The sequence below is a fragment of the Chroicocephalus ridibundus genome, chromosome 4 (genome assembly GCF_963924245.1).
Source record: "Chroicocephalus ridibundus chromosome 4, bChrRid1.1, whole genome shotgun sequence".
NCBI lineage: Eukaryota > Metazoa > Chordata > Aves > Charadriiformes > Laridae > Chroicocephalus > Chroicocephalus ridibundus.
Genome location: NC_086287.1, coordinates 61904829 through 61929124, shown reverse-complemented (window position 1 = coordinate 61929124; position 24296 = coordinate 61904829). Strand labels below are relative to the sequence as shown.

The 24296-nt window shown below is 57.6% G+C and overlaps 5 protein-coding genes across 5 annotated transcripts; all 5 read right to left on the bottom strand.

Moving 5' to 3' along the window:
- Positions 1-1882: 1882 nt before the first annotated feature.
- LOC134514846 (inositol 1,4,5-trisphosphate receptor-interacting protein-like 1) lies at positions 1883-3370 on the bottom strand. The gene has a single exon (XM_063333162.1). It carries the CDS (start codon positions 3368-3370, stop codon positions 1883-1885), a length of 1488 nt encoding a protein of 495 aa, XP_063189232.1.
- A 3071-nt stretch (positions 3371-6441) lies between these two features.
- On the bottom strand, positions 6442-7929 carry LOC134514845 (inositol 1,4,5-trisphosphate receptor-interacting protein-like 1). Its single transcript, XM_063333160.1, has one exon. It carries the CDS (start codon positions 7927-7929, stop codon positions 6442-6444), a length of 1488 nt encoding a protein of 495 aa, XP_063189230.1.
- Positions 7930-11003: 3074 nt separating this feature from the next.
- LOC134514844 (inositol 1,4,5-trisphosphate receptor-interacting protein-like 1) lies at positions 11004-12491 on the bottom strand. Its single transcript, XM_063333159.1, has one exon. It carries the CDS (start codon positions 12489-12491, stop codon positions 11004-11006), a length of 1488 nt encoding a protein of 495 aa, XP_063189229.1.
- Positions 12492-15565: 3074 nt separating this feature from the next.
- LOC134514843 (inositol 1,4,5-trisphosphate receptor-interacting protein-like 1) lies at positions 15566-17758 on the bottom strand. The gene is made up of 2 exons (XM_063333158.1): positions 17698-17758; positions 15566-16992 (listed from the first exon to the last, which is right to left on the bottom strand). The coding sequence occupies exons 1-2, from the start codon at positions 17756-17758 to the stop codon at positions 15566-15568; spliced, it is 1488 nt and encodes a 495-aa protein (XP_063189228.1).
- A 2369-nt stretch (positions 17759-20127) lies between these two features.
- LOC134514840 (inositol 1,4,5-trisphosphate receptor-interacting protein-like 1) lies at positions 20128-21615 on the bottom strand. The gene has a single exon (XM_063333157.1). It carries the CDS (start codon positions 21613-21615, stop codon positions 20128-20130), a length of 1488 nt encoding a protein of 495 aa, XP_063189227.1.
- Positions 21616-24296: the final 2681 nt, after the last annotated feature.

The window sequence follows — 24296 nt, the reverse complement described above, 5'->3', positions numbered from 1 at the left end:
CTTTCATGTCTGCCTCCTAGCCCCTCTACCACCTCTGTGAAACTCTCCCCTTGTCTGGCATCAGAGAGAAGGAGCTGTAGCCAGACCTGCCCCAGGGTGGTTCAGATCAAGACAGAAGGAGATGGATGGTGATGGCCACAGAATTAGAGCTGCTTTGTAAATTGTAGTATGCGTGTGTTGAGCAGGGATTCGTCAAACCATGTTGTAGCTCACCACCAGAGAAAGGCAGAAGAACCTTGTGTATAACCGCATTCAGGGTGCGCCAATTTGAATGGGAGACCTCATACGCATGAATCAAGAATTACTCTTGAAAGTCTATACTTTGCATCCCAGCCTCTCTCCTGGCTTGGCACGGGCCAGTTGTGGAGGTTTCTGAACACTTCCCAGGGTTGCAAGTTGCCACGGGGACAGCCGGCACCAGCCAAGCCGACCTGCCAGTCCCTCCCACGCACAGCCCAAGGGTGTCAGGAGCACAGAAACGCCCTCAAACACGCCAAGGCTATCTCGCAAGCCTGAGATCTCCCGGCAGCGGAGGGAACTGTGTGTGTTGTGCAGAGACCCTTGCGAAGCAGTATCTCCCACGCTGTGGCCGGCTTTCAGTGGCTGAACCCCGTCTGCGGGACGAGTTGCCCTCAACGCGACTGAGTTCCAGCACGGAGCTTCATGGCGACAGCACAGACTGCCGGTTCGGGTGGCTCGTTGATCCAAGCCAGTGGTGAAGGTGGCCGCTGCCCTAGAAGGCACATCAGCAGTGTACCACGGGCAGCGATGGCTTGGGCAGACACTCAGTGACTCGCTGCACCTCTGGCTACACCCTGGGGCGGTGCTTCTGAGAGGAGCTGGCATTTTGCTCTCAGATTGGGCTCGGAGGAGAAGCTCAGAGCCCGGGGCCAGGAGAGACAGACAGCAGAGCTGGCCCCAACTAGGTCTGCTGTGATAAAAGGCAAGAGTTGGTTTTAAAACAGCACGGCCCTCGCAGAGCCCGGAAAAGCCGCGTCCCTTGGGCTCATGGGCACCGGGCATCCGTTGGGCCTCTTTAGCCTTCTTTCAACGTAGGCAGTTCTTTTGATGTGGCAATTACTGAAGGTCTAGCAAATCTTCACCCACAGACCATCCTTGGATTTCCACTAGAGGTGTCCCAAAGGCAGGGATGAGTGCAGCTCTCCTGCCACACAGCTGCCCCCAGGCCACTGCTTCTCAAAACCGTGGCACGGACTTCGCCAGTGCATGCCTGGAATTGGAGGCATCTCAAAAGCTTTCTTTAACCTTGCTGCATGTGTTAAGTCTCCTGTGTTCAAGTGGTGGGAACCTGAGCATGAGGTGACGAGAGGGTGTGGAGCATGAGTCTCATGCTGGTACAGGAGCCAGAGCCGCCAGGGCCCCGCTCTGCCGTCGTGGCACTTGTCCCCCGTGCAAAGGGCTCCCCACTCGGCCCGCGTCATTCCCACCTCGCTGGGGTCACCCGAGGGCAATGCTATGGCGCTCCCAGGGCTTGCTTTGTGTATGGCTCCCAAGGAAGCCACGTCAGGCTCCCTCCTTGCGGAGCCACACAGGCAATGTGCCCAGCTGTGGAGGGTGACAAATTATTCCCATTGCCCCAACGCGGGAGGGGGAGCCTTAGCTAGGGAATCAGTGCAACCAGAGCCCACCCCACCAGCTCTTCAGCAAATGCTCCCCACCTCTGGGGCAGCTGAGCAGCCAGCACCCTATGCCCGGGTTCTCCAAAAAGCTGATGCAAACTCACTCAGAGATGCAGCTGTTGTTCAAACACACCATTTATTGACAACTTTGTACAAAATAAAGCTTCCAGAAGGAAGGGATGCTCTCGAAGAGGTGCGGGCAGTCTAGGGGACACAAACAGAGCTCTGTCTGTGAAGACCTTTCAGACGCCAAAGACCTGCAGTCTTGTGAGCCGATCTTGCAGTTCCTCAAACTCACGCCATGCCTTGGCATGGGCAGCTGGGTCCTGCACCAGGCACTGGAAGAGGTTGATCGGCTCAGCTGCTTGGAAGGCTGCGGGCAAGATGATGTCCTCAGGCATGTTCTCATTCCCGAAGAAGAAGTGGTCCAGGCGTTTCTCCTCCAAGCAGCCATGCAGGTAGCACATAATATCCTGCAGCCGCATCATGAAGTCCCACCTGCCCCAGCTTGACGGGGGTATGGTGTTGAGGAGGTGCATGACAACCGTCTTCCAAGTATAGGAGGAAAAGCCTGCGCTCACAAGCATACTGGCACAGAGCTGCAGGCAGTTGAGGTAGAGGGTGTCACGCGGGGCCTGCCTGGCCATGCACCTGAAGAACTTTGCCTCTGCCACAGCGTAGGTCTCTGCCCAAGTTGTGCTTGGGGTGAAGATGGCCTCTGTAGTCTGGCTGCTGAGGAAAATGTCCGAGTTGCCTTGCTGCACCCCAAACACCATCTCAACCAAGAGGGATCTCCCAGAGGCATTTGTCAGCTGCAGCTTGCAGGAGCGGCTGGAAGGCAGCATCTCCATACTGTAGTGACGCGACTGAGTCATCTCCCCCCAGGCTGAGATCACCAAGTTCTGAAACCAGCGGGCAATTTTCTGCGCATCGAGGTAGAAGCCGGTGCAGAAGGTGCTTAGGAGGGTGGAATCCAGATTTCTCTGCAGCGCTTCCTCAGGGTGGTGGAGGAAGCACAGCATGTCCTCCACACATTGGTCCCTCGTGCAGGTGCACTCCAGCTCCACACGGACGCAGTTCTTTGCCGGCATCTGCCCTGCGGTGCCCAGCTCCAAGTGGAAGGCATGGCCATGGGGAGGCTTCAGGGGCACGAGCAGGCGGTAGACAGCATCATGCCCAGCAGGACTCCAACCTGCAAAGGTGCTGCCCACCCCGATGGCTGGCTGCAGCACCGGGAAGAAACTATTTGACAGGCGTTCTTGCAAGACAACCAGGACGTCGCCCACCAGCTCTTCCACCACCTGTCTCCCGTAGGCCATGCTCTCCACTGAACACCAGATGCGCTTTGCAAAAATCCTTGTCATCAGAGGATGCCCCTCATCATCAGAATCTTCTCCACTTCCTTCCTCCTCCAGCTCTGTGCTGCTGCTGCTGGAGCTCTTCTCTTCATCACTGCTGTCTGGCCGTTGGCTCCTTTTCCAGAGCCAGCAGCAGAGCCCGAAGAACAGGTCAGCAATCACCCAGCACTGCAACTGCTGCAAGGCAGCAAAGGCCAGGGCTCCCCAGTCCAAGCTGCTCCACTCATGCTCCTGCAGCAGCTGAGTCGTCTCCACATGCCGCTGCACGCACTCATGCTTGCTGTCATCCCGCTCATTGCCAAACAGGAAAACTTCCAGCAGGAGCTGGAAGATGCTTTGCACAAGCCAGGCGAGGACCATTTTTGCAGCCATAGCCTGTAGGAGTAGAGAGAGAAGGGGTTCAGTGGGGCTGGGAGGGAGGGAGCTGGCGGCGGGGGAAATGGGGATGGGAGCCGGAGGAAGATGGGGGCAGGCAGGGGAGGGGACGAGGCAGCGGGGAGGCAGCAAGGCCTATGCCCAGCCCAGGGGCCAGTGGCTGGGCCCTCGATGCTGGGTGAGAACCCACCCCGCGGGGGCCGGCGTTTCTGCCCCGGCCCTGGTCCAGCCCAGCCTCCCCCCGCCAGCCCACTCACCGCTAGCCCAGGCCGTACTGGGGCAGCGCTGCTGCTGGCGCCTTTTATAGCTGCCCCCCATTGTGACGCGTCCCCTGTGGTGTCCCATGCCACAGAGCGCATCACAGGCCGGCAGCCAGCCCCGCCCTTGGGCACCCCCCCGGCTCAGTGACAGCTTTTTGTAGTAAATGTGAGTGTGTTTTAAGAGGATTGGATGGTGAGGTGCAATCGGTCATTTACTGCATGGAGGGCAGGGTCAGTCAGAACTGTGAGGGAGAGCCTCCCGTTGAGTCAGGAGGTTCAGAGAGGACCCTCTTGCTTTCCAGACTCCTTCTCAGAGAGGAGTCCAGGGGCAGCTGGATCCAGTGCTAGTCCCAGGCTTGCTCAAGGGTTTATGTCTACAGGATGATACCTGCGCAATCAGTCCTTTCCATGACTTAGCTACGATCTCAAAGTTTAGCATGCTATTAGTCACTTACCCAGGATCTGTTGTGGCAAGGAATCTGCATCTTGAGAAGTAATCTTGAGAGGCGTCCCTACTCAAGGTAGCCTGCTGCCATGCAGGAGAGCTCCAAGGGCTCCTGGGCTGTTGACTAGTTACAGGGGTAAGATGCTTGCGCTCTAGTCCTATTTGCACATTGGCCACAGTACCGGCATTGCTCAAGTTTGCCCTTGGCTATTGTGTTGTTATCGGACTCCCCAAAACCACCTTTGAGCCCTGGATGCCGCCATCACGACCAGGTGCACCCACTGTGACCACCACAGCTGGTTATCTCTTGGGCAGGGACATGGGAGATAAAGGTCCGGTTGGCACCTGGCGGGGAGCACACCATCACAGAAGCACCCCCAAACCCTTAGCAAACATAAAATGGGGCATTTTGGCCCGTGGATGCTTTGCTTGCTCCTTGAGATCCCGTCCCATCCCCTGCCCTGGATTCTCCAGTCCCGGACTTTCATGTCTGCCTCCTAGCCCCTCTACCACCTCTGTGAAACTCTCCCCTTGTCTGGCATCAGAGAGAAGGAGCTGTAGCCAGACCTGCCCCAGGGTGGTTCAGATCAAGACAGAAGGAGATGGATGGTGATGGCCACAGAATTAGAGCTGCTTTGTAAATTGTAGTATGCGTGTGTTGAGCAGGGATTCGTCAAACCATGTTGTAGCTCACCACCAGAGAAAGGCAGAAGAACCTTGTGTATAACCGCATTCAGGGTGCGCCAATTTGAATGGGAGACCTCATACGCATGAATCAAGAATTACTCTTGAAAGTCTATACTTTGCATCCCAGCCTCTCTTCTGGCTTGGCACGGGCCAGTTGTGGAGGTTTCTGAACACTTCCCAGGGTTGCAAGTTGCCACGGGGACAGCCGGCACCAGCCGAGCCGACCTGCCAGTCCCTCCCACGCACAGCCCAAGGGTGTCAGGAGCACAGAAACGCCCTCAAACACGCCAAGGCTATCTCGCAAGCCTGAGATCTCCCGGCAGCGGAGGGAACTGTGTGTGTTGTGCAGAGACCCTTGCGAAGCAGTATCTTCCACGCTGTGGCCGGCTTTCAGTGGCTGAACCCCGTCTGCGGGACGAGTTGCCCCCAACGCGACTGAGTTCCAGCACGGAGCTTCATGGCGACAGCACAGACTGCCGGTTCGGGTGGCTCGTTGATCCAAGCCAGTGGTGAAGGTGGCCGCTGCCCTAGAAGGCACATCAGCAGTGTACCACGGGCAGCGATGGCTTGGGCAGACACTCAGTGACTCGCTGCACCTCTGGCTACACCCTGGGGCGGTGCTTCTGAGAGGAGCTGGCATTTTGCTCTCAGATTGGGCTCGGAGGAGAAGCTCAGAGCCCGGGGCCAGGAGAGACAGACAGCAGAGCTGGCCCCAACTAGGTCTGCTGTGATAAAAGGCAAGAGTTGGTTTTAAAACAGCACGGCCCTCGCAGAGCCCGGAAAAGCCGCGTCCCTTGGGCTCATGGGCACCGGGCATCCGTTGGGCCTCTTTAGCCTTCTTTCAACGTAGGCAGTTCTTTTGATGTGGCAATTACTGAAGGTCTAGCAAATCTTCACCCACAGACCATCCTTGGATTTCCACTAGAGGTGTCCCAAAGGCAGGGATGAGTGCAGCTCTCCTGCCACACAGCTGCCCCCAGGCCACTGCTTCTCAAAACCGTGGCACGGACTTCGCCAGTGCATGCCTGGAATTGGAGGCATCTCAAAAGCTTTCTTTAACCTTGCTGCATGTGTTAAGTCTCCTGTGTTCAAGTGGTGGGAACCTGAGCATGAGGTGACGAGAGGGTGTGGAGCATGAGTCTCATGCTGGTACAGGAGCCAGAGCCGCCAGGGCCCCGCTCTGCCGTCGTGGCACTTGTCCCCCGTGCAAAGGGCTCCCCACTCGGCCCGCGTCATTCCCACCTCGCTGGGGTCACCCGAGGGCAATGCTATGGCGCTCCCAGGGCTTGCTTTGTGTATGGCTCCCAAGGAAGCCACGTCAGGCTCCCTCCTTGCGGAGCCACACAGGCAATGTGCCCAGCTGTGGAGGGTGACAAATTATTCCCATTGCCCCAACGCGGGAGGGGGAGCCTTAGCTAGGGAATCAGTGCAACCAGAGCCCACCCCACCAGCTCTTCAGCAAATGCTCCCCACCTCTGGGGCAGCTGAGCAGCCAGCACCCTATGCCCGGGTTCTCCAAAAAGCTGATGCAAACTCACTCAGAGATGCAGCTGTTGTTCAAACACACCGTTTATTGACAACTTTGTACAAAATAAAGCTTCCAGAAGGAAGGGATGCTCTCGAAGAGGTGCGGGCAGTCTAGGGGACACAAACAGAGCTCTGTCTGTGAAGACCTTTCAGACGCCAAAGACCTGCAGTCTTGTGAGCCGATCTTGCAGTTCCTCAAACTCACGCCATGCCTTGGCATGGGCAGCTGGGTCCTGCACCAGGCACTGGAAGAGGTTGATCGGCTCAGCTGCTTGGAAGGCTGCGGGCAAGATGATGTCCTCAGGCATGTTCTCATTCCCGAAGAAGAAGTGGTCCAGGCGTTTCTCCTCCAAGCAGCCATGCAGGTAGCACATAATATCCTGCAGCCGCATCATGAAGTCCCACCTGCCCCAGCTTGACGGGGGTATGGTGTTGAGGAGGTGCATGACAACCGTCTTCCAAGTATAGGAGGAAAAGCCTGCGCTCACAAGCATACTGGCACAGAGCTGCAGGCAGTTGAGGTAGAGGGTGTCACGCGGGGCCTGCCTGGCCATGCACCTGAAGAACTTTGCCTCTGCCACAGCGTAGGTCTCTGCCCAAGTTGTGCTTGGGGTGAAGATGGCCTCTGTAGTCTGGCTGCTGAGGAAAATGTCCGAGTTGCCTTGCTGCACCCCAAACACCATCTCAACCAAGAGGGATCTCCCAGAGGCATTTGTCAGCTGCAGCTTGCAGGAGCGGCTGGAAGGCAGCATCTCCATACTGTAGTGACGCGACTGAGTCATCTCCCCCCAGGCTGAGATCACCAAGTTCTGAAACCAGCGGGCAATTTTCTGCGCATCGAGGTAGAAGCCGGTGCAGAAGGTGCTTAGGAGGGTGGAATCCAGATTTCTCTGCAGCGCTTCCTCAGGGTGGTGGAGGAAGCACAGCATGTCCTCCACACATTGGTCCCTCGTGCAGGTGCACTCCAGCTCCACACGGACGCAGTTCTTTGCCGGCATCTGCCCTGCGGTGCCCAGCTCCAAGTGGAAGGCATGGCCATGGGGAGGCTTCAGGGGCACGAGCAGGCGGTAGACAGCATCATGCCCAGCAGGACTCCAACCTGCAAAGGTGCTGCCCACCCCGATGGCTGGCTGCAGCACCGGGAAGAAACTATTTGACAGGCGTTCTTGCAAGACAACCAGGACGTCGCCCACCAGCTCTTCCACCACCTGTCTCCCGTAGGCCATGCTCTCCACTGAACACCAGATGCGCTTTGCAAAAATCCTTGTCATCAGAGGATGCCCCTCATCATCAGAATCTTCTCCACTTCCTTCCTCCTCCAGCTCTGTGCTGCTGCTGCTGGAGCTCTTCTCTTCATCACTGCTGTCTGGCCGTTGGCTCCTTTTCCAGAGCCAGCAGCAGAGCCCGAAGAACAGGTCAGCAATCACCCAGCACTGCAACTGCTGCAAGGCAGCAAAGGCCAGGGCTCCCCAGTCCAAGCTGCTCCACTCATGCTCCTGCAGCAGCTGAGTCGTCTCCACATGCCGCTGCACGCACTCATGCTTGCTGTCATCCCGCTCATTGCCAAACAGGAAAACTTCCAGCAGGAGCTGGAAGATGCTTTGCACAAGCCAGGCGAGGACCATTTTTGCAGCCATAGCCTGTAGGAGTAGAGAGAGAAGGGGTTCAGTGGGGCTGGGAGGGAGGGAGCTGGCGGCGGGGGAAATGGGGATGGGAGCCGGAGGGAGCTGGGGGCAGGCAGGGGAGGGGACGAGGCAGCGGGGAGGCAGCAAGGCCTGTGCCCAGCCCAGGGGCCAGTGGCTGGGCCCTCGATGCTGGGTGAGAACCCACCCCGCGGGGGCCGGCGTTTCTGCCCCAGCCCTGGTCCAGCCCAGCCTCCCCCCGCCAGCCCACTCACCGCTAGCCCAGGCCGTACTGGGGCAGCGCTGCTGCTGGCGCCTTTTATAGCTGCCCCCCATTGTGACGCGTCCCCTGTGGTGTCCCATGCCACAGAGCGCATCACAGGCCGGCAGCCAGCCCCGCCCTTGGCACCCCCCACCCCGGCTCAGTGACAGCTTTTTGTAGTAAATGTGAGTGTGTTTTAAGAGGATTGGATGGTGAGGTGCAATCGGTCATTTACTGCATGGAGGGCAGGGTCAGTCAGAACTGTGAGGGAGAGCCTCCCGTTGAGTCAGGAGGTTCAGAGAGGACCCTCTTGCTTTCCAGACTCCTTCTCAGAGAGGAGTCCAGGGGCAGCTGGATCCAGTGCTAGTCCCAGGCTTGCTCAAGGGTTTATGTCTACAGGATGATACCTGCGCAATCAGTCCTTTCCGTGACTTAGCTACGATCTCAAAGTTTAGCATGCTATTAGTCACTTACCCAGGATCTGTTGTGGCAAGGAATCTGCATCTTGAGAAGTAATCTTGAGAGGCGTCCCTACTCAAGGTAGCCTGCTGCCATGCAGGAGAGCTCCAAGGGCTCCTGGGCTGTTGACTAGTTACAGGGGTAAGATGCTTGCGCTCTAGTCCTATTTGCACATTGGCCACAGTACCGGCATTGCTCAAGTTTGCCCTTGGCTATTGTGTTGTTATCGGACTCCCCAAAACCACCTTTGAGCCCTGGATGCCGCCATCACGACCAGGTGCACCCACTGTGACCACCACAGCTGGTTATCTCTTGGGCAGGGACATGGGAGATAAAGGTCCGGTTGGCACCTGGCGGGGAGCACACCATCACAGAAGCACCCCCAAACCCTTAGCAAACATAAAATGGGGCATTGTGGCCCGTGGATGCTTTGCTTGCTCCTTGAGATCCCGTCCCATCCCCTGCCCTGGATTCTCCAGTCCCGGACTTTCATGTCTGCCTCCTAGCCCCTCTACCACCTCTGTGAAACTCTCCCCTTGTCTGGCATCAGAGAGAAGGAGCTGTAGCCAGACCTGCCCCAGGGTGGTTCAGATCAAGACAGAAGGAGATGGATGGTGATGGCCACAGAATTAGAGCTGCTTTGTAAATTGTAGTATGCGTGTGTTGAGCAGGGATTCGTCAAACCATGTTGTAGCTCACCACCAGAGAAAGGCAGAAGAACCTTGTGTATAACCGCATTCAGGGTGCGCCAATTTGAATGGGAGACCTCATACGCATGAATCAAGAATTACTCTTGAAAGTCTATACTTTGCATCCCAGCCTCTCTTCTGGCTTGGCACGGGCCAGTTGTGGAGGTTTCTGAACACTTCCCAGGGTTGCAAGTTGCCACGGGGACAGCCGGCACCAGCCGAGCCGACCTGCCAGTCCCTCCCACGCACAGCCCAAGGGTGTCAGGAGCACAGAAACGCCCTCAAACACGCCAAGGCTATCTCGCAAGCCTGAGATCTCCCGGCAGCGGAGGGAACTGTGTGTGTTGTGCAGAGACCCTTGCGAAGCAGTATCTTCCACGCTGTGGCCGGCTTTCAGTGGCTGAACCCCGTCTGCGGGACGAGTTGCCCCCAACGCGACTGAGTTCCAGCACGGAGCTTCATGGCGACAGCACAGACTGCCGGTTCGGGTGGCTCGTTGATCCAAGCCAGTGGTGAAGGTGGCCGCTGCCCTAGAAGGCACATCAGCAGTGTACCACGGGCAGCGATGGCTTGGGCAGACACTCAGTGACTCGCTGCACCTCTGGCTACACCCTGGGGCGGTGCTTCTGAGAGGAGCTGGCATTTTGCTCTCAGATTGGGCTCGGAGGAGAAGCTCAGAGCCCGGGGCCAGGAGAGACAGACAGCAGAGCTGGCCCCAACTAGGTCTGCTGTGATAAAAGGCAAGAGTTGGTTTTAAAACAGCACGGCCCTCGCAGAGCCCGGAAAAGCCGCGTCCCTTGGGCTCATGGGCACCGGGCATCCGTTGGGCCTCTTTAGCCTTCTTTCAACGTAGGCAGTTCTTTTGATGTGGCAATTACTGAAGGTCTAGCAAATCTTCACCCACAGACCATCCTTGGATTTCCACTAGAGGTGTCCCAAAGGCAGGGATGAGTGCAGCTCTCCTGCCACACAGCTGCCCCCAGGCCACTGCTTCTCAAAACCGTGGCACGGACTTCGCCAGTGCATGCCTGGAATTGGAGGCATCTCAAAAGCTTTCTTTAACCTTGCTGCATGTGTTAAGTCTCCTGTGTTCAAGTGGTGGGAACCTGAGCATGAGGTGACGAGAGGGTGTGGAGCATGAGTCTCATGCTGGTACAGGAGCCAGAGCCGCCAGGGCCCCGCTCTGCCGTCGTGGCACTTGTCCCCCGTGCAAAGGGCTCCCCACTCGGCCCGCGTCATTCCCACCTCGCTGGGGTCACCCGAGGGCAATGCTATGGCGCTCCCAGGGCTTGCTTTGTGTATGGCTCCCAAGGAAGCCACGTCAGGCTCCCTCCTTGCGGAGCCACACAGGCAATGTGCCCAGCTGTGGAGGGTGACAAATTATTCCCATTGCCCCAACGCGGGAGGGGGAGCCTTAGCTAGGGAATCAGTGCAACCAGAGCCCACCCCACCAGCTCTTCAGCAAATGCTCCCCACCTCTGGGGCAGCTGAGCAGCCAGCACCCTATGCCCGGGTTCTCCAAAAAGCTGATGCAAACTCACTCAGAGATGCAGCTGTTGTTCAAACACACCGTTTATTGACAACTTTGTACAAAATAAAGCTTCCAGAAGGAAGGGATGCTCTCGAAGAGGTGCGGGCAGTCTAGGGGACACAAACAGAGCTCTGTCTGTGAAGACCTTTCAGACGCCAAAGACCTGCAGTCTTGTGAGCCGATCTTGCAGTTCCTCAAACTCACGCCATGCCTTGGCATGGGCAGCTGGGTCCTGCACCAGGCACTGGAAGAGGTTGATCGGCTCAGCTGCTTGGAAGGCTGCGGGCAAGATGATGTCCTCAGGCATGTTCTCATTCCCGAAGAAGAAGTGGTCCAGGCGTTTCTCCTCCAAGCAGCCATGCAGGTAGCACATAATATCCTGCAGCCGCATCATGAAGTCCCACCTGCCCCAGCTTGACGGGGGTATGGTGTTGAGGAGGTGCATGACAACCGTCTTCCAAGTATAGGAGGAAAAGCCTGCGCTCACAAGCATACTGGCACAGAGCTGCAGGCAGTTGAGGTAGAGGGTGTCACGCGGGGCCTGCCTGGCCATGCACCTGAAGAACTTTGCCTCTGCCACAGCGTAGGTCTCTGCCCAAGTTGTGCTTGGGGTGAAGATGGCCTCTGTAGTCTGGCTGCTGAGGAAAATGTCCGAGTTGCCTTGCTGCACCCCAAACACCATCTCAACCAAGAGGGATCTCCCAGAGGCATTTGTCAGCTGCAGCTTGCAGGAGCGGCTGGAAGGCAGCATCTCCATACTGTAGTGACGCGACTGAGTCATCTCCCCCCAGGCTGAGATCACCAAGTTCTGAAACCAGCGGGCAATTTTCTGCGCATCGAGGTAGAAGCCGGTGCAGAAGGTGCTTAGGAGGGTGGAATCCAGATTTCTCTGCAGCGCTTCCTCAGGGTGGTGGAGGAAGCACAGCATGTCCTCCACACATTGGTCCCTCGTGCAGGTGCACTCCAGCTCCACACGGACGCAGTTCTTTGCCGGCATCTGCCCTGCGGTGCCCAGCTCCAAGTGGAAGGCATGGCCATGGGGAGGCTTCAGGGGCACGAGCAGGCGGTAGACAGCATCATGCCCAGCAGGACTCCAACCTGCAAAGGTGCTGCCCACCCCGATGGCTGGCTGCAGCACCGGGAAGAAACTATTTGACAGGCGTTCTTGCAAGACAACCAGGACGTCGCCCACCAGCTCTTCCACCACCTGTCTCCCGTAGGCCATGCTCTCCACTGAACACCAGATGCGCTTTGCAAAAATCCTTGTCATCAGAGGATGCCCCTCATCATCAGAATCTTCTCCACTTCCTTCCTCCTCCAGCTCTGTGCTGCTGCTGCTGGAGCTCTTCTCTTCATCACTGCTGTCTGGCCGTTGGCTCCTTTTCCAGAGCCAGCAGCAGAGCCCGAAGAACAGGTCAGCAATCACCCAGCACTGCAACTGCTGCAAGGCAGCAAAGGCCAGGGCTCCCCAGTCCAAGCTGCTCCACTCATGCTCCTGCAGCAGCTGAGTCGTCTCCACATGCCGCTGCACGCACTCATGCTTGCTGTCATCCCGCTCATTGCCAAACAGGAAAACTTCCAGCAGGAGCTGGAAGATGCTTTGCACAAGCCAGGCGAGGACCATTTTTGCAGCCATAGCCTGTAGGAGTAGAGAGAGAAGGGGTTCAGTGGGGCTGGGAGGGAGGGAGCTGGCGGCGGGGGAAATGGGGATGGGAGCCGGAGGGAGCTGGGGGCAGGCAGGGGAGGGGACGAGGCAGCGGGGAGGCAGCAAGGCCTGTGCCCAGCCCAGGGGCCAGTGGCTGGGCCCTCGATGCTGGGTGAGAACCCACCCCGCGGGGGCCGGCGTTTCTGCCCCAGCCCTGGTCCAGCCCAGCCTCCCCCCGCCAGCCCACTCACCGCTAGCCCAGGCCGTACTGGGGCAGCGCTGCTGCTGGCGCCTTTTATAGCTGCCCCCCATTGTGACGCGTCCCCTGTGGTGTCCCATGCCACAGAGCGCATCACAGGCCGGCAGCCAGCCCCGCCCTTGGCACCCCCCACCCCGGCTCAGTGACAGCTTTTTGTAGTAAATGTGAGTGTGTTTTAAGAGGATTGGATGGTGAGGTGCAATCGGTCATTTACTGCATGGAGGGCAGGGTCAGTCAGAACTGTGAGGGAGAGCCTCCCGTTGAGTCAGGAGGTTCAGAGAGGACCCTCTTGCTTTCCAGACTCCTTCTCAGAGAGGAGTCCAGGGGCAGCTGGATCCAGTGCTAGTCCCAGGCTTGCTCAAGGGTTTATGTCTACAGGATGATACCTGCGCAATCAGTCCTTTCCGTGACTTAGCTACGATCTCAAAGTTTAGCATGCTATTAGTCACTTACCCAGGATCTGTTGTGGCAAGGAATCTGCATCTTGAGAAGTAATCTTGAGAGGCGTCCCTACTCAAGGTAGCCTGCTGCCATGCAGGAGAGCTCCAAGGGCTCCTGGGCTGTTGACTAGTTACAGGGGTAAGATGCTTGCGCTCTAGTCCTATTTGCACATTGGCCACAGTACCGGCATTGCTCAAGTTTGCCCTTGGCTATTGTGTTGTTATCGGACTCCCCAAAACCACCTTTGAGCCCTGGATGCCGCCATCACGACCAGGTGCACCCACTGTGACCACCACAGCTGGTTATCTCTTGGGCAGGGACATGGGAGATAAAGGTCCGGTTGGCACCTGGCGGGGAGCACACCATCACAGAAGCACCCCCAAACCCTTAGCAAACATAAAATGGGGCATTGTGGCCCGTGGATGCTTTGCTTGCTCCTTGAGATCCCGTCCCATCCCCTGCCCTGGATTCTCCAGTCCCGGACTTTCATGTCTGCCTCCTAGCCCCTCTACCACCTCTGTGAAACTCTCCCCTTGTCTGGCATCAGAGAGAAGGAGCTGTAGCCAGACCTGCCCCAGGGTGGTTCAGATCAAGACAGAAGGAGATGGATGGTGATGGCCACAGAATTAGAGCTGCTTTGTAAATTGTAGTATGCGTGTGTTGAGCAGGGATTCGTCAAACCATGTTGTAGCTCACCACCAGAGAAAGGCAGAAGAACCTTGTGTATAACCGCATTCAGGGTGCGCCAATTTGAATGGGAGACCTCATACGCATGAATCAAGAATTACTCTTGAAAGTCTATACTTTGCATCCCAGCCTCTCTTCTGGCTTGGCACGGGCCAGTTGTGGAGGTTTCTGAACACTTCCCAGGGTTGCAAGTTGCCACGGGGACAGCCGGCACCAGCCGAGCCGACCTGCCAGTCCCTCCCACGCACAGCCCAAGGGTGTCAGGAGCACAGAAACGCCCTCAAACACGCCAAGGCTATCTCGCAAGCCTGAGATCTCCCGGCAGCGGAGGGAACTGTGTGTGTTGTGCAGAGACCCTTGCGAAGCAGTATCTTCCACGCTGTGGCCGGCTTTCAGTGGCTGAACCCCGTCTGCGGGACGAGTTGCCCCCAACGCGACTGAGTTCCAGCACGGAGCTTCATGGCGACAGCACAGACTGCCGGTTCGGGTGGCTCGTTGATCCAAGCCAGTGGTGAAGGTGGCCGCTGCCCTAGAAGGCACATCAGCAGTGTACCACGGGCAGCGATGGCTTGGGCAGACACTCAGTGACTCGCTGCACCTCTGGCTACACCCTGGGGCGGTGCTTCTGAGAGGAGCTGGCATTTTGCTCTCAGATTGGGCTCGGAGGAGAAGCTCAGAGCCCGGGGCCAGGAGAGACAGACAGCAGAGCTGGCCCCAACTAGGTCTGCTGTGATAAAAGGCAAGAGTTGGTTTTAAAACAGCACGGCCCTCGCAGAGCCCGGAAAAGCCGCGTCCCTTGGGCTCATGGGCACCGGGCATCCGTTGGGCCTCTTTAGCCTTCTTTCAACGTAGGCAGTTCTTTTGATGTGGCAATTACTGAAGGTCTAGCAAATCTTCACCCACAGACCATCCTTGGATTTCCACTAGAGGTGTCCCAAAGGCAGGGATGAGTGCAGCTCTCCTGCCACACAGCTGCCCCCAGGCCACTGCTTCTCAAAACCGTGGCACGGACTTCGCCAGTGCATGCCTGGAATTGGAGGCATCTCAAAAGCTTTCTTTAACCTTGCTGCATGTGTTAAGTCTCCTGTGTTCAAGTGGTGGGAACCTGAGCATGAGGTGACGAGAGGGTGTGGAGCATGAGTCTCATGCTGGTACAGGAGCCAGAGCCGCCAGGGCCCCGCTCTGCCGTCGTGGCACTTGTCCCCCGTGCAAAGGGCTCCCCACTCGGCCCGCGTCATTCCCACCTCGCTGGGGTCACCCGAGGGCAATGCTATGGCGCTCCCAGGGCTTGCTTTGTGTATGGCTCCCAAGGAAGCCACGTCAGGCTCCCTCCTTGCGGAGCCACACAGGCAATGTGCCCAGCTGTGGAGGGTGACAAATTATTCCCATTGCCCCAACGCGGGAGGGGGAGCCTTAGCTAGGGAATCAGTGCAACCAGAGCCCACCCCACCAGCTCTTCAGCAAATGCTCCCCACCTCTGGGGCAGCTGAGCAGCCAGCACCCTATGCCCGGGTTCTCCAAAAAGCTGATGCAAACTCACTCAGAGATGCAGCTGTTGTTCAAACACACCGTTTATTGACAACTTTGTACAAAATAAAGCTTCCAGAAGGAAGGGATGCTCTCGAAGAGGTGCGGGCAGTCTAGGGGACACAAACAGAGCTCTGTCTGTGAAGACCTTTCAGACGCCAAAGACCTGCAGTCTTGTGAGCCGATCTTGCAGTTCCTCAAACTCACGCCATGCCTTGGCATGGGCAGCTGGGTCCTGCACCAGGCACTGGAAGAGGTTGATCGGCTCAGCTGCTTGGAAGGCTGCGGGCAAGATGATGTCCTCAGGCATGTTCTCATTCCCGAAGAAGAAGTGGTCCAGGCGTTTCTCCTCCAAGCAGCCATGCAGGTAGCACATAATATCCTGCAGCCGCATCATGAAGTCCCACCTGCCCCAGCTTGACGGGGGTATGGTGTTGAGGAGGTGCATGACAACCGTCTTCCAAGTATAGGAGGAAAAGCCTGCGCTCACAAGCATACTGGCACAGAGCTGCAGGCAGTTGAGGTAGAGGGTGTCACGCGGGGCCTGCCTGGCCATGCACCTGAAGAACTTTGCCTCTGCCACAGCGTAGGTCTCTGCCCAAGTTGTGCTTGGGGTGAAGATGGCCTCTGTAGTCTGGCTGCTGAGGAAAATGTCCGAGTTGCCTTGCTGCACCCCAAACACCATCTCAACCAAGAGGGATCTCCCAGAGGCATTTGTCAGCTGCAGCTTGCAGGAGCGGCTGGAAGGCAGCATCTCCATACTGTAGTGACGCGACTGAGTCATCTCCCCCCAGGCTGAGATCACCAAGTTCTGAAACCAGCGGGCAATTTTCTGCGCATCGAGGTAGAAGCCGGTGCAGAAGGTGCTTAGGAGGGTGGAATCCAGATTTCTCTGCAGCGCTTCCTCAGGGTGGTGGAGGAAGCACAGCATGTCCTCCACACATTGGTCCCTCGTGCAGGTGCACTCCAGCTCCACACGGACGCAGTTCTTTGCCGGCATCTGCCCTGTGGTGCCCAGCTCCAAGTGGAAGGCATGGCCATGGGGAGGCTTCAGGGGCACGAGCAGGCGGTAGACAGCATCATGCCCAGCAGGACTCCAACCTGCAAAGGTGCTGCCCACCCCGATGGCTGGCTGCAGCACCGGGAAGAAACTATTTGACAGGCGTTCTTGCAAGACAACCAGGACGTCGCCCACCAGCTCTTCCACCACCTGTCTCCCGTAGGCCATGCTCTCCACTGAACACCAGATGCGCTTTGCAAAAATCCTTGTCATCAGAGGATGCCCCTCATCATCAGAATCTTCTCCACTTCCTTCCTCCTCCAGCTCTGTGCTGCTGCTGCTGGAGCTCTTCTCTTCATCACTGCTGTCTGGCCGTTGGCTCCTTTTCCAGAGCCAGCAGCAGAGCCCGAAGAACAGGTCAGCAATCACCCAGCACTGCAACTGCTGCAAGGCAGCAAAGGCCAGGGCTCCCCAGTCCAAGCTGCTCCACTCATGCTCCTGCAGCAGCTGAGTCGTCTCCACATGCCGCTGCACGCACTCATGCTTGCTGTCATCCCGCTCATTGCCAAACAGGAAAACTTCCAGCAGGAGCTGGAAGATGCTTTGCACAAGCCAGGCGAGGACCATTTTTGCAGCCATAGCCTGTAGGAGTAGAGAGAGAAGGGGTTCAGTGGGGCTGGGAGGGAGGGAGCTGGCGGCGGGGGAAATGGGGATGGGAGCCGGAGGGAGCTGGGGGCAGGCAGGGGAGGGGACGAGGCAGCGGGGAGGCAGCAAGGCCTGTGCCCAGCCCAGGGGCCAGTGGCTGGGCCCTCGATGCTGGGTGAGAACCCACCCCGCGGGGGCCGGCGTTTCTGCCCCAGCCCTGGTCCAGCCCAGCCTCCCCCCGCCAGCCCACTCACCGCTAGCCCAGGCCGTACTGGGGCAGCGCTGCTGCTGGCGCCTTTTATAGCTGCCCCCCATTGTGACGCGTCCCCTGTGGTGTCCCATGCCACAGAGCGCATCACAGGCCGGCAGCCAGCCCCGCCCTTGGCACCCCCCACCCCGGCTCAGTGACAGCTTTTTGTAGTAAATGTGAGTGTGTTTTAAGAGGATTGGATGGTGAGGTGCAATCGGTCATTTACTGCATGGAGGGCAGGGTCAGTCAGAACTGTGAGGGAGAGCCTCCCGTTGAGTCAGGAGGTTCAGAGAGGACCCTCTTGCTTTCCAGACTCCTTCTCAGAGAGGAGTCCAGGGGCAGCTGGATCCAGTGCTAGTCCCAGGCTTGCTCAAGGGTTTATGTCTACAGGATGATACCTGCGCAATCAGTCCTTTCCGTGACTTAGCTACGATCTCAAAGTTTAGCATGCTATTAGTCACTTACCCAGGATCTGTTGTGGCAAGGAATCTGCATCTTGAGAAGTAATCTTGAGAGGCGTCCCTACTCAAGGTAGCCTGCTGCCATGCAGGAGAGCTCCAAGGGCTCCTGGGCTGTTGACTAGTTACAGGGGTAAGATGCTTGCGCTCTAGTCCTATTTGCACATTGGCCACAGTACCGGCATTGCTCAAGTTTGCCCTTGGCTATTGTGTTGTTATCGGACTCCCCAAAACCACCTTTGAGCCCTGGATGCCGCCATCACGACCAGGTGCACCCACTGTGACCACCACAGCTGGTTATCTCTTGGGCAGGGACATGGGAGATAAAGGTCCGGTTGGCACCTGGCGGGGAGCACACCATCACAGAAGCACCCCCAAACCCTTAGCAAACATAAAATGGGGCATTGTGGCCCGTGGATGCTTTGCTTGCTCCTTGAGATCCCGTCCCATCCCCTGCCCTGGATTCTCCAGTCCCGGACTTTCATGTCTGCCTCCTAGCCCCTCTACCACCTCTGTGAAACTCTCCCCTTGTCTGGCATCAGAGAGAAGGAGCTGTAGCCAGACCTGCCCCAGGGTGGTTCAGATCAAGACAGAAGGAGATGGATGGTGATGGCCACAGAATTAGAGCTGCTTTGTAAATTGTAGTATGCGTGTGTTGAGCAGGGATTCGTCAAACCATGTTGTAGCTCACCACCAGAGAAAGGCAGAAGAACCTTGTGTATAACCGCATTCAGGGTGCGCCAATTTGAATGGGAGACCTCATACGCATGAATCAAGAATTACTCTTGAAAGTCTATACTTTGCATCCCAGCCTCTCTTCTGGCTTGGCACGGGCCAGTTGTGGAGGTTTCTGAACACTTCCCAGGGTTGCAAGTTGCCACGGGGACAGCCGGCACCAGCCGAGCCGACCTGCCAGTCCCTCCCACGCACAGCCCAAGGGTGTCAGGAGCACAGAAACGCCCTCAAACACGCCAAGGCTATCTCGCAAGCCTGAGATCTCCCGGCAGCGGAGGGAACTGTGTGTGTTGTGCAGAGACCCTTGCGAAGCAGTATCTTCCACGCTGTGGCCGGCTTTCAGTGGCTGAACCCCGTCTGCGGGACGAGTTGCCCCCAACGCGACTGAGTTCCAGCACGGAGCTTCATGGCGACAGCACAGACTGCCGGTTCGGGTGGCTCGTTGATCCAAGCCAGTGGTGAAGGTGGCCGCTGCCCTAGAAGGCACATCAGCAGTGTACCACGGGCAGCGATGGCTTGGGCAGACACTCAGTGACTCGCTGCACCTCTGGCTACACCCTGGGGCGGTGCTTCTGAGAGGAGCTGGCATTTTGCTCTCAGATTGGGCTCGGAGGAGAAGCTCAGAGCCCGGGGCCAGGAGAGACAGACAGCAGAGCTGGCCCCAACTAGGTCTGCTGTGATAAAAGGCAAGAGTTGGTTTTAAAACAGCACGGCCCTCGCAGAGCCCGGAAAAGCCGCGTCCCTTGGGCTCATGGGCACCGGGCATCCGTTGGGCCTCTTTAGCCTTCTTTCAACGTAGGCAGTTCTTTTGATGTGGCAATTACTGAAGGTCTAGCAAATCTTCACCCACAGACCATCCTTGGATTTCCACTAGAGGTGTCCCAAAGGCAGGGATGAGTGCAGCTCTCCTGCCACACAGCTGCCCCCAGGCCACTGCTTCTCAAAACCGTGGCACGGACTTCGCCAGTGCATGCCTGGAATTGGAGGCATCTCAAAAGCTTTCTTTAACCTTGCTGCATGTGTTAAGTCTCCTGTGTTCAAGTGGTGGGAACCTGAGCATGAGGTGACGAGAGGGTGTGGAGCATGAGTCTCATGCTGGTACAGGAGCCAGAGCCGCCAGGGCCCCGCTCTGCCGTCGTGGCACTTGTCCCCCGTGCAAAGGGCTCCCCACTCGGCCCGCGTCATTCCCACCTCGCTGGGGTCACCCGAGGGCAATGCTATGGCGCTCCCAGGGCTTGCTTTGTGTATGGCTCCCAAGGAAGCCACGTCAGGCTCCCTCCTTGCGGAGCCACACAGGCAATGTGCCCAGCTGTGGAGGGTGACAAATTATTCCCATTGCCCCAACGCGGGAGGGGGAGCCTTAGCTAGGGAATCAGTGCAACCAGAGCCCACCCCACCAGCTCTTCAGCAAATGCTCCCCACCTCTGGGGCAGCTGAGCAGCCAGCACCCTATGCCCGGGTTCTCCAAAAAGCTGATGCAAACTCACTCAGAGATGCAGCTGTTGTTCAAACACACCATTTATTGACAACTTTGTACAAAATAAAGCTTCCAGAAGGAAGGGATGCTCTCGAAGAGGTGCGGGCAGTCTAGGGGACACAAACAGAGCTCTGTCTGTGAAGACCTTTCAGACGCCAAAGACCTGCAGTCTTGTGAGCCGATCTTGCAGTTCCTCAAACTCACGCCATGCCTTGGCATGGGCAGCTGGGTCCTGCACCAGGCACTGGAAGAGGTTGATCGGCTCAGCTGCTTGGAAGGCTGCGGGCAAGATGATGTCCTCAGGCATGTTCTCATTCCCGAAGAAGAAGTGGTCCAGGCGTTTCTCCTCCAAGCAGCCATGCAGGTAGCACATAATATCCTGCAGCCGCATCATGAAGTCCCACCTGCCCCAGCTTGACGGGGGTATGGTGTTGAGGAGGTGCATGACAACCGTCTTCCAAGTATAGGAGGAAAAGCCTGCGCTCACAAGCATACTGGCACAGAGCTGCAGGCAGTTGAGGTGGAGGGTGTCACGCGGGGCCTGCCTGGCCATGCACCTGAAGAACTTTGCCTCTGCCACAGCGTAGGTCTCTGCCCAAGTTGTGCTTGGGGTGAAGATGGCCTCTGTAGTCTGGCTGCTGAGGAAAATGTCCGAGTTGCCTTGCTGCACCCCAAACACCATCTCAACCAAGAGGGATCTCCCAGAGGCATTTGTCAGCTGCAGCTTGCAGGAGCGGCTGGAAGGCAGCATCTCCATACTGTAGTGACGCGACTGAGTCATCTCCCCCCAGGCTGAGATCACCAAGTTCTGAAACCAGCGGGCAATTTTCTGCGCATCGAGGTAGAAGCCGGTGCAGAAGGTGCTTAGGAGGGTGGAATCCAGATTTCTCTGCAGCGCTTCCTCAGGGTGGTGGAGGAAGCACAGCATGTCCTCCACACATTGGTCCCTCGTGCAGGTGCACTCCAGCTCCACACGGACGCAGTTCTTTGCCGGCATCTGCCCTGCGGTGCCCAGCTCCAAGTGGAAGGCATGGCCATGGGGAGGCTTCAGGGGCACGAGCAGGCGGTAGACAGCATCATGCCCAGCGGGACTCCAACCTGCAAAGGTGCTGCCCACCCCGATGGCTGGCTGCAGCACCGGGAAGAAACTATTTGACAGGCGTTCTTGCAAGACAACCAGGACGTCGCCCACCAGCTCTTCCACCACCTGTCTCCCGTAGGCCATGCTCTCCACTGAACACCAGATGCGCTTTGCAAAAATCCTTGTCATCAGAGGATGCCCCTCATCATCAGAATCTTCTCCACTTCCTTCCTCCTCCAGCTCTGTGCTGCTGCTGCTGGAGCTCTTCTCTTCATCACTGCTGTCTGGCCGTTGGCTCCTTTTCCAGAGCCAGCAGCAGAGCCCGAAGAACAGGTCAGCAATCACCCAGCACTGCAACTGCTGCAAGGCAGCAAAGGCCAGGGCTCCCCAGTCCAAGCTGCTCCACTCATGCTCCTGCAGCAGCTGAGTCGTCTCCACATGCCGCTGCACGCACTCATGCTTGCTGTCATCCCGCTCATTGCCAAACAGGAAAACTTCCAGCAGGAGCTGGAAGATGCTTTGCACAAGCCAGGCGAGGACCATTTTTGCAGCCATAGCCTGTAGGAGTAGAGAGAGAAGGGGTTCAGTGGGGCTGGGAGGGAGGGAGCTGGCGGCGGGGGAAATGGGGATGGGAGCCGGAGGGAGCTGGGGGCAGGCAGGGGAGGGGACGAGGCAGCGGGGAGGCAGCAAGGCCTGTGCCCAGCCCAGGGGCCAGTGGCTGGGCCCTCGATGCTGGGTGAGAACCCACCCCGCGGGGGCCGGCGTTTCTGCCCCAGCCCTGGTCCAGCCCAGCCTCCCCCCGCCAGCCCACTCACCGCTAGCCCAGGCCGTACTGGGGCAGCGCTGCTGCTGGCGCCTTTTATAGCTGCCCCCCATTGTGACGCGTCCCCTGTGGTGTCCCATGCCACAGAGCGCATCACAGGCCGGCAGCCAGCCCCGCCCTTGGGCACCCCCGACCCCGGCTCAGTGACAGCTTTTTGTAGTAAATGTGAGTGTGTTTTAAGAGGATTGGATGGTGAGGTGCAATCGGTCATTTACTGCATGGAGGGCAGGGTCAGTCAGAACTGTGAGGGAGAGCCTCCCGTTGAGTCAGGAGGTTCAGAGAGGACCCTCTTGCTTTCCAGACTCCTTCTCAGAGAGGAGTCCAGGGGCAGCTGGATCCAGTGCTAGTCCCAGGCTTGCTCAAGGGTTTATGTCTACAGGATGATACCTGCGCAATCAGTCCTTTCCGTGACTTAGCTACGATCTCAAAGTTTAGCATGCTATTAGTCACTTACCCAGGATCTGTTGTGGCAAGGAATCTGCATCTTGAGAAGTAATCTTGAGAGGCGTCCCTACTCAAGGTAGCCTGCTGCCATGCAGGAGAGCTCCAAGGGCTCCTGGGCTGTTGACTAGTTACAGGGGTAAGATGCTTGCGCTCTAGTCCTATTTGCACATTGGCCACAGTACCGGCATTGCTCAAGTTTGCCCTTGGCTATTGTGTTGTTATCGGACTCCCCAAAACCACCTTTGAGCCCTGGATGCCGCCATCACGACCAGGTGCACCCACTGTGACCACCACAGCTGCTTATCTCTTGGGCAGGGACATGGGAGATAAAGGTCCGGTTGGCACCTGGCGGGGAGCACACCATCACAGAAGCACCCCCAAACCCTTAGCAAACATAAAATGGGGCATTGTGGCCCGTGGATGCTTTGCTTGCTCCTTGAGATCCCGTCCCATCCCCTGCCCTGGATTCTCCAGTCCCGGACTTTCATGTCTGCCTCCTAGCCCCTCTACCACCTCTGTGAAACTCTCCCCTTGTCTGGCATCAGAGAGAAGGAGCTGTAGCCAGACCTGCCCCAGGGTGGTTCAGATCAAGACAGAAGGAGATGGATGGTGATGGCCACAGAATTAGAGCTGCTTTGTAAATTGTAGTATGCGTGTGTTGAGCAGGGATTCGTCAAACCATGTTGTAGCTCACCACCAGAGAAAGGCAGAAGAACCTTGTGTATAACCGCATTCAGGGTGCGCCAATTTGAATGGGAGACCTCATACGCATGAATCAAGAATTACTCTTGAAAGTCTATACTTTGCATCCCAGCCTCTCTTCTGGCTTGGCACGGGCCAGTTGTGGAGGTTTCTGAACACTTCCCAGGGTTGCAAGTTGCCACGGGGACAGCCGGCACCAGCCGAGCCGACCTGCCAGTCCCTCCCACGCACAGCCCAAGGGTGTCAGGAGCACAGAAACGCCCTCAAACACGCCAAGGCTATCTCGCAAGCCTGAGATCTCCCGGCAGCGGAGGGAACTGTGTGTGTTGTGCAGAGACCCTTGCGAAGCAGTATCTCCCACGCTGTGGCCGGCTTTCAGTGGCTGAACCCCGTCTGCGGGACGAGTTGCCCCCAACGCGACTGAGTTCCAGCACGGAGCTTCATGGCGACAGCACAGACTGCCGGTTCGGGTGGCTCGTTGATCCAAGCCAGTGGTGAAGGTGGCCGCTGCCCTAGAAGGCACATCAGCAGTGTACCACAGGCAGCGATGGCTTGGGCAGACACTCAGTGACTCGCTGCACCTCTGGCTACACCCTGGGGCGGTGCTTCTGAGAGGAGCTGGCATTTTGCTCTCAGATTGGGCTCGGAGGAGAAGCTCAGAGCCCGGGGCCAGGAGAGACAGACAGCAGAGCTGGCCCCAACTAGGTCTGCTGTGATAAAAGGCAAGAGTTGGTTTTAAAACAGCACGGCCCTCGCAGAGCCCGGAAAAGCCGCGTCCCTTGGGCTCATGGGCACCGGGCATCCGTTGGGCCTCTTTAGCCTTCTTTCAACGTAGGCAGTTCTTTTGATGTGGCAATTACTGAAGGTCTAGCAAATCTTCACCCACAGACCATCCTTGGATTTCCACTAGAGGTGTCCCAAAGGCAGGGATGAGTGCAGCTCTCCTGCCACACAGCTGCCCCCAGGCCACTGCTTCTCAAAACCGTGGCACGGACTTCGCCAGTGCATGCCTGGAATTGGAGGCATCTCAAAAGCTTTCTTTAACCTTGCTGCATGTGTTAAGTCTCCTGTGTTCAAGTGGTGGGAACCTGAGCATGAGGTGACGAGAGGGTGTGGAGCATGAGTCTCATGCTGGTACAGGAGCCAGAGCCGCCAGGGCCCCGCTCTGCCGTCGTGGCACTTGTCCCCTGTGCAAAGGGCTCCCCACTCGGCCCGCGTCATTCCCACCTCGCTGGGGTCACCCGAGGGCAATGCTATGGCGCTCCCA

Coding starts and splice junctions, on each gene's coding strand:
- LOC134514843 (XM_063333158.1), bottom strand. CDS start 17,758: ATGCTAAACTTTGAGATCGTAGCTAAGTCACGGAAAGGACTGATTGCG. Junction 16,993..17,697: donor GATTGCGCAGGTATCATCCT/GTAGACATAAAC, acceptor TCCTGCTGGAAG/TTTTCCTGTTTGGCAATGAG.
- LOC134514844 (XM_063333159.1), bottom strand. CDS start 12,491: ATGGCTGCAAAAATGGTCCTCGCCTGGCTTGTGCAAAGCATCTTCCAG.
- LOC134514845 (XM_063333160.1), bottom strand. CDS start 7,929: ATGGCTGCAAAAATGGTCCTCGCCTGGCTTGTGCAAAGCATCTTCCAG.
- LOC134514846 (XM_063333162.1), bottom strand. CDS start 3,370: ATGGCTGCAAAAATGGTCCTCGCCTGGCTTGTGCAAAGCATCTTCCAG.
- LOC134514840 (XM_063333157.1), bottom strand. CDS start 21,615: ATGGCTGCAAAAATGGTCCTCGCCTGGCTTGTGCAAAGCATCTTCCAG.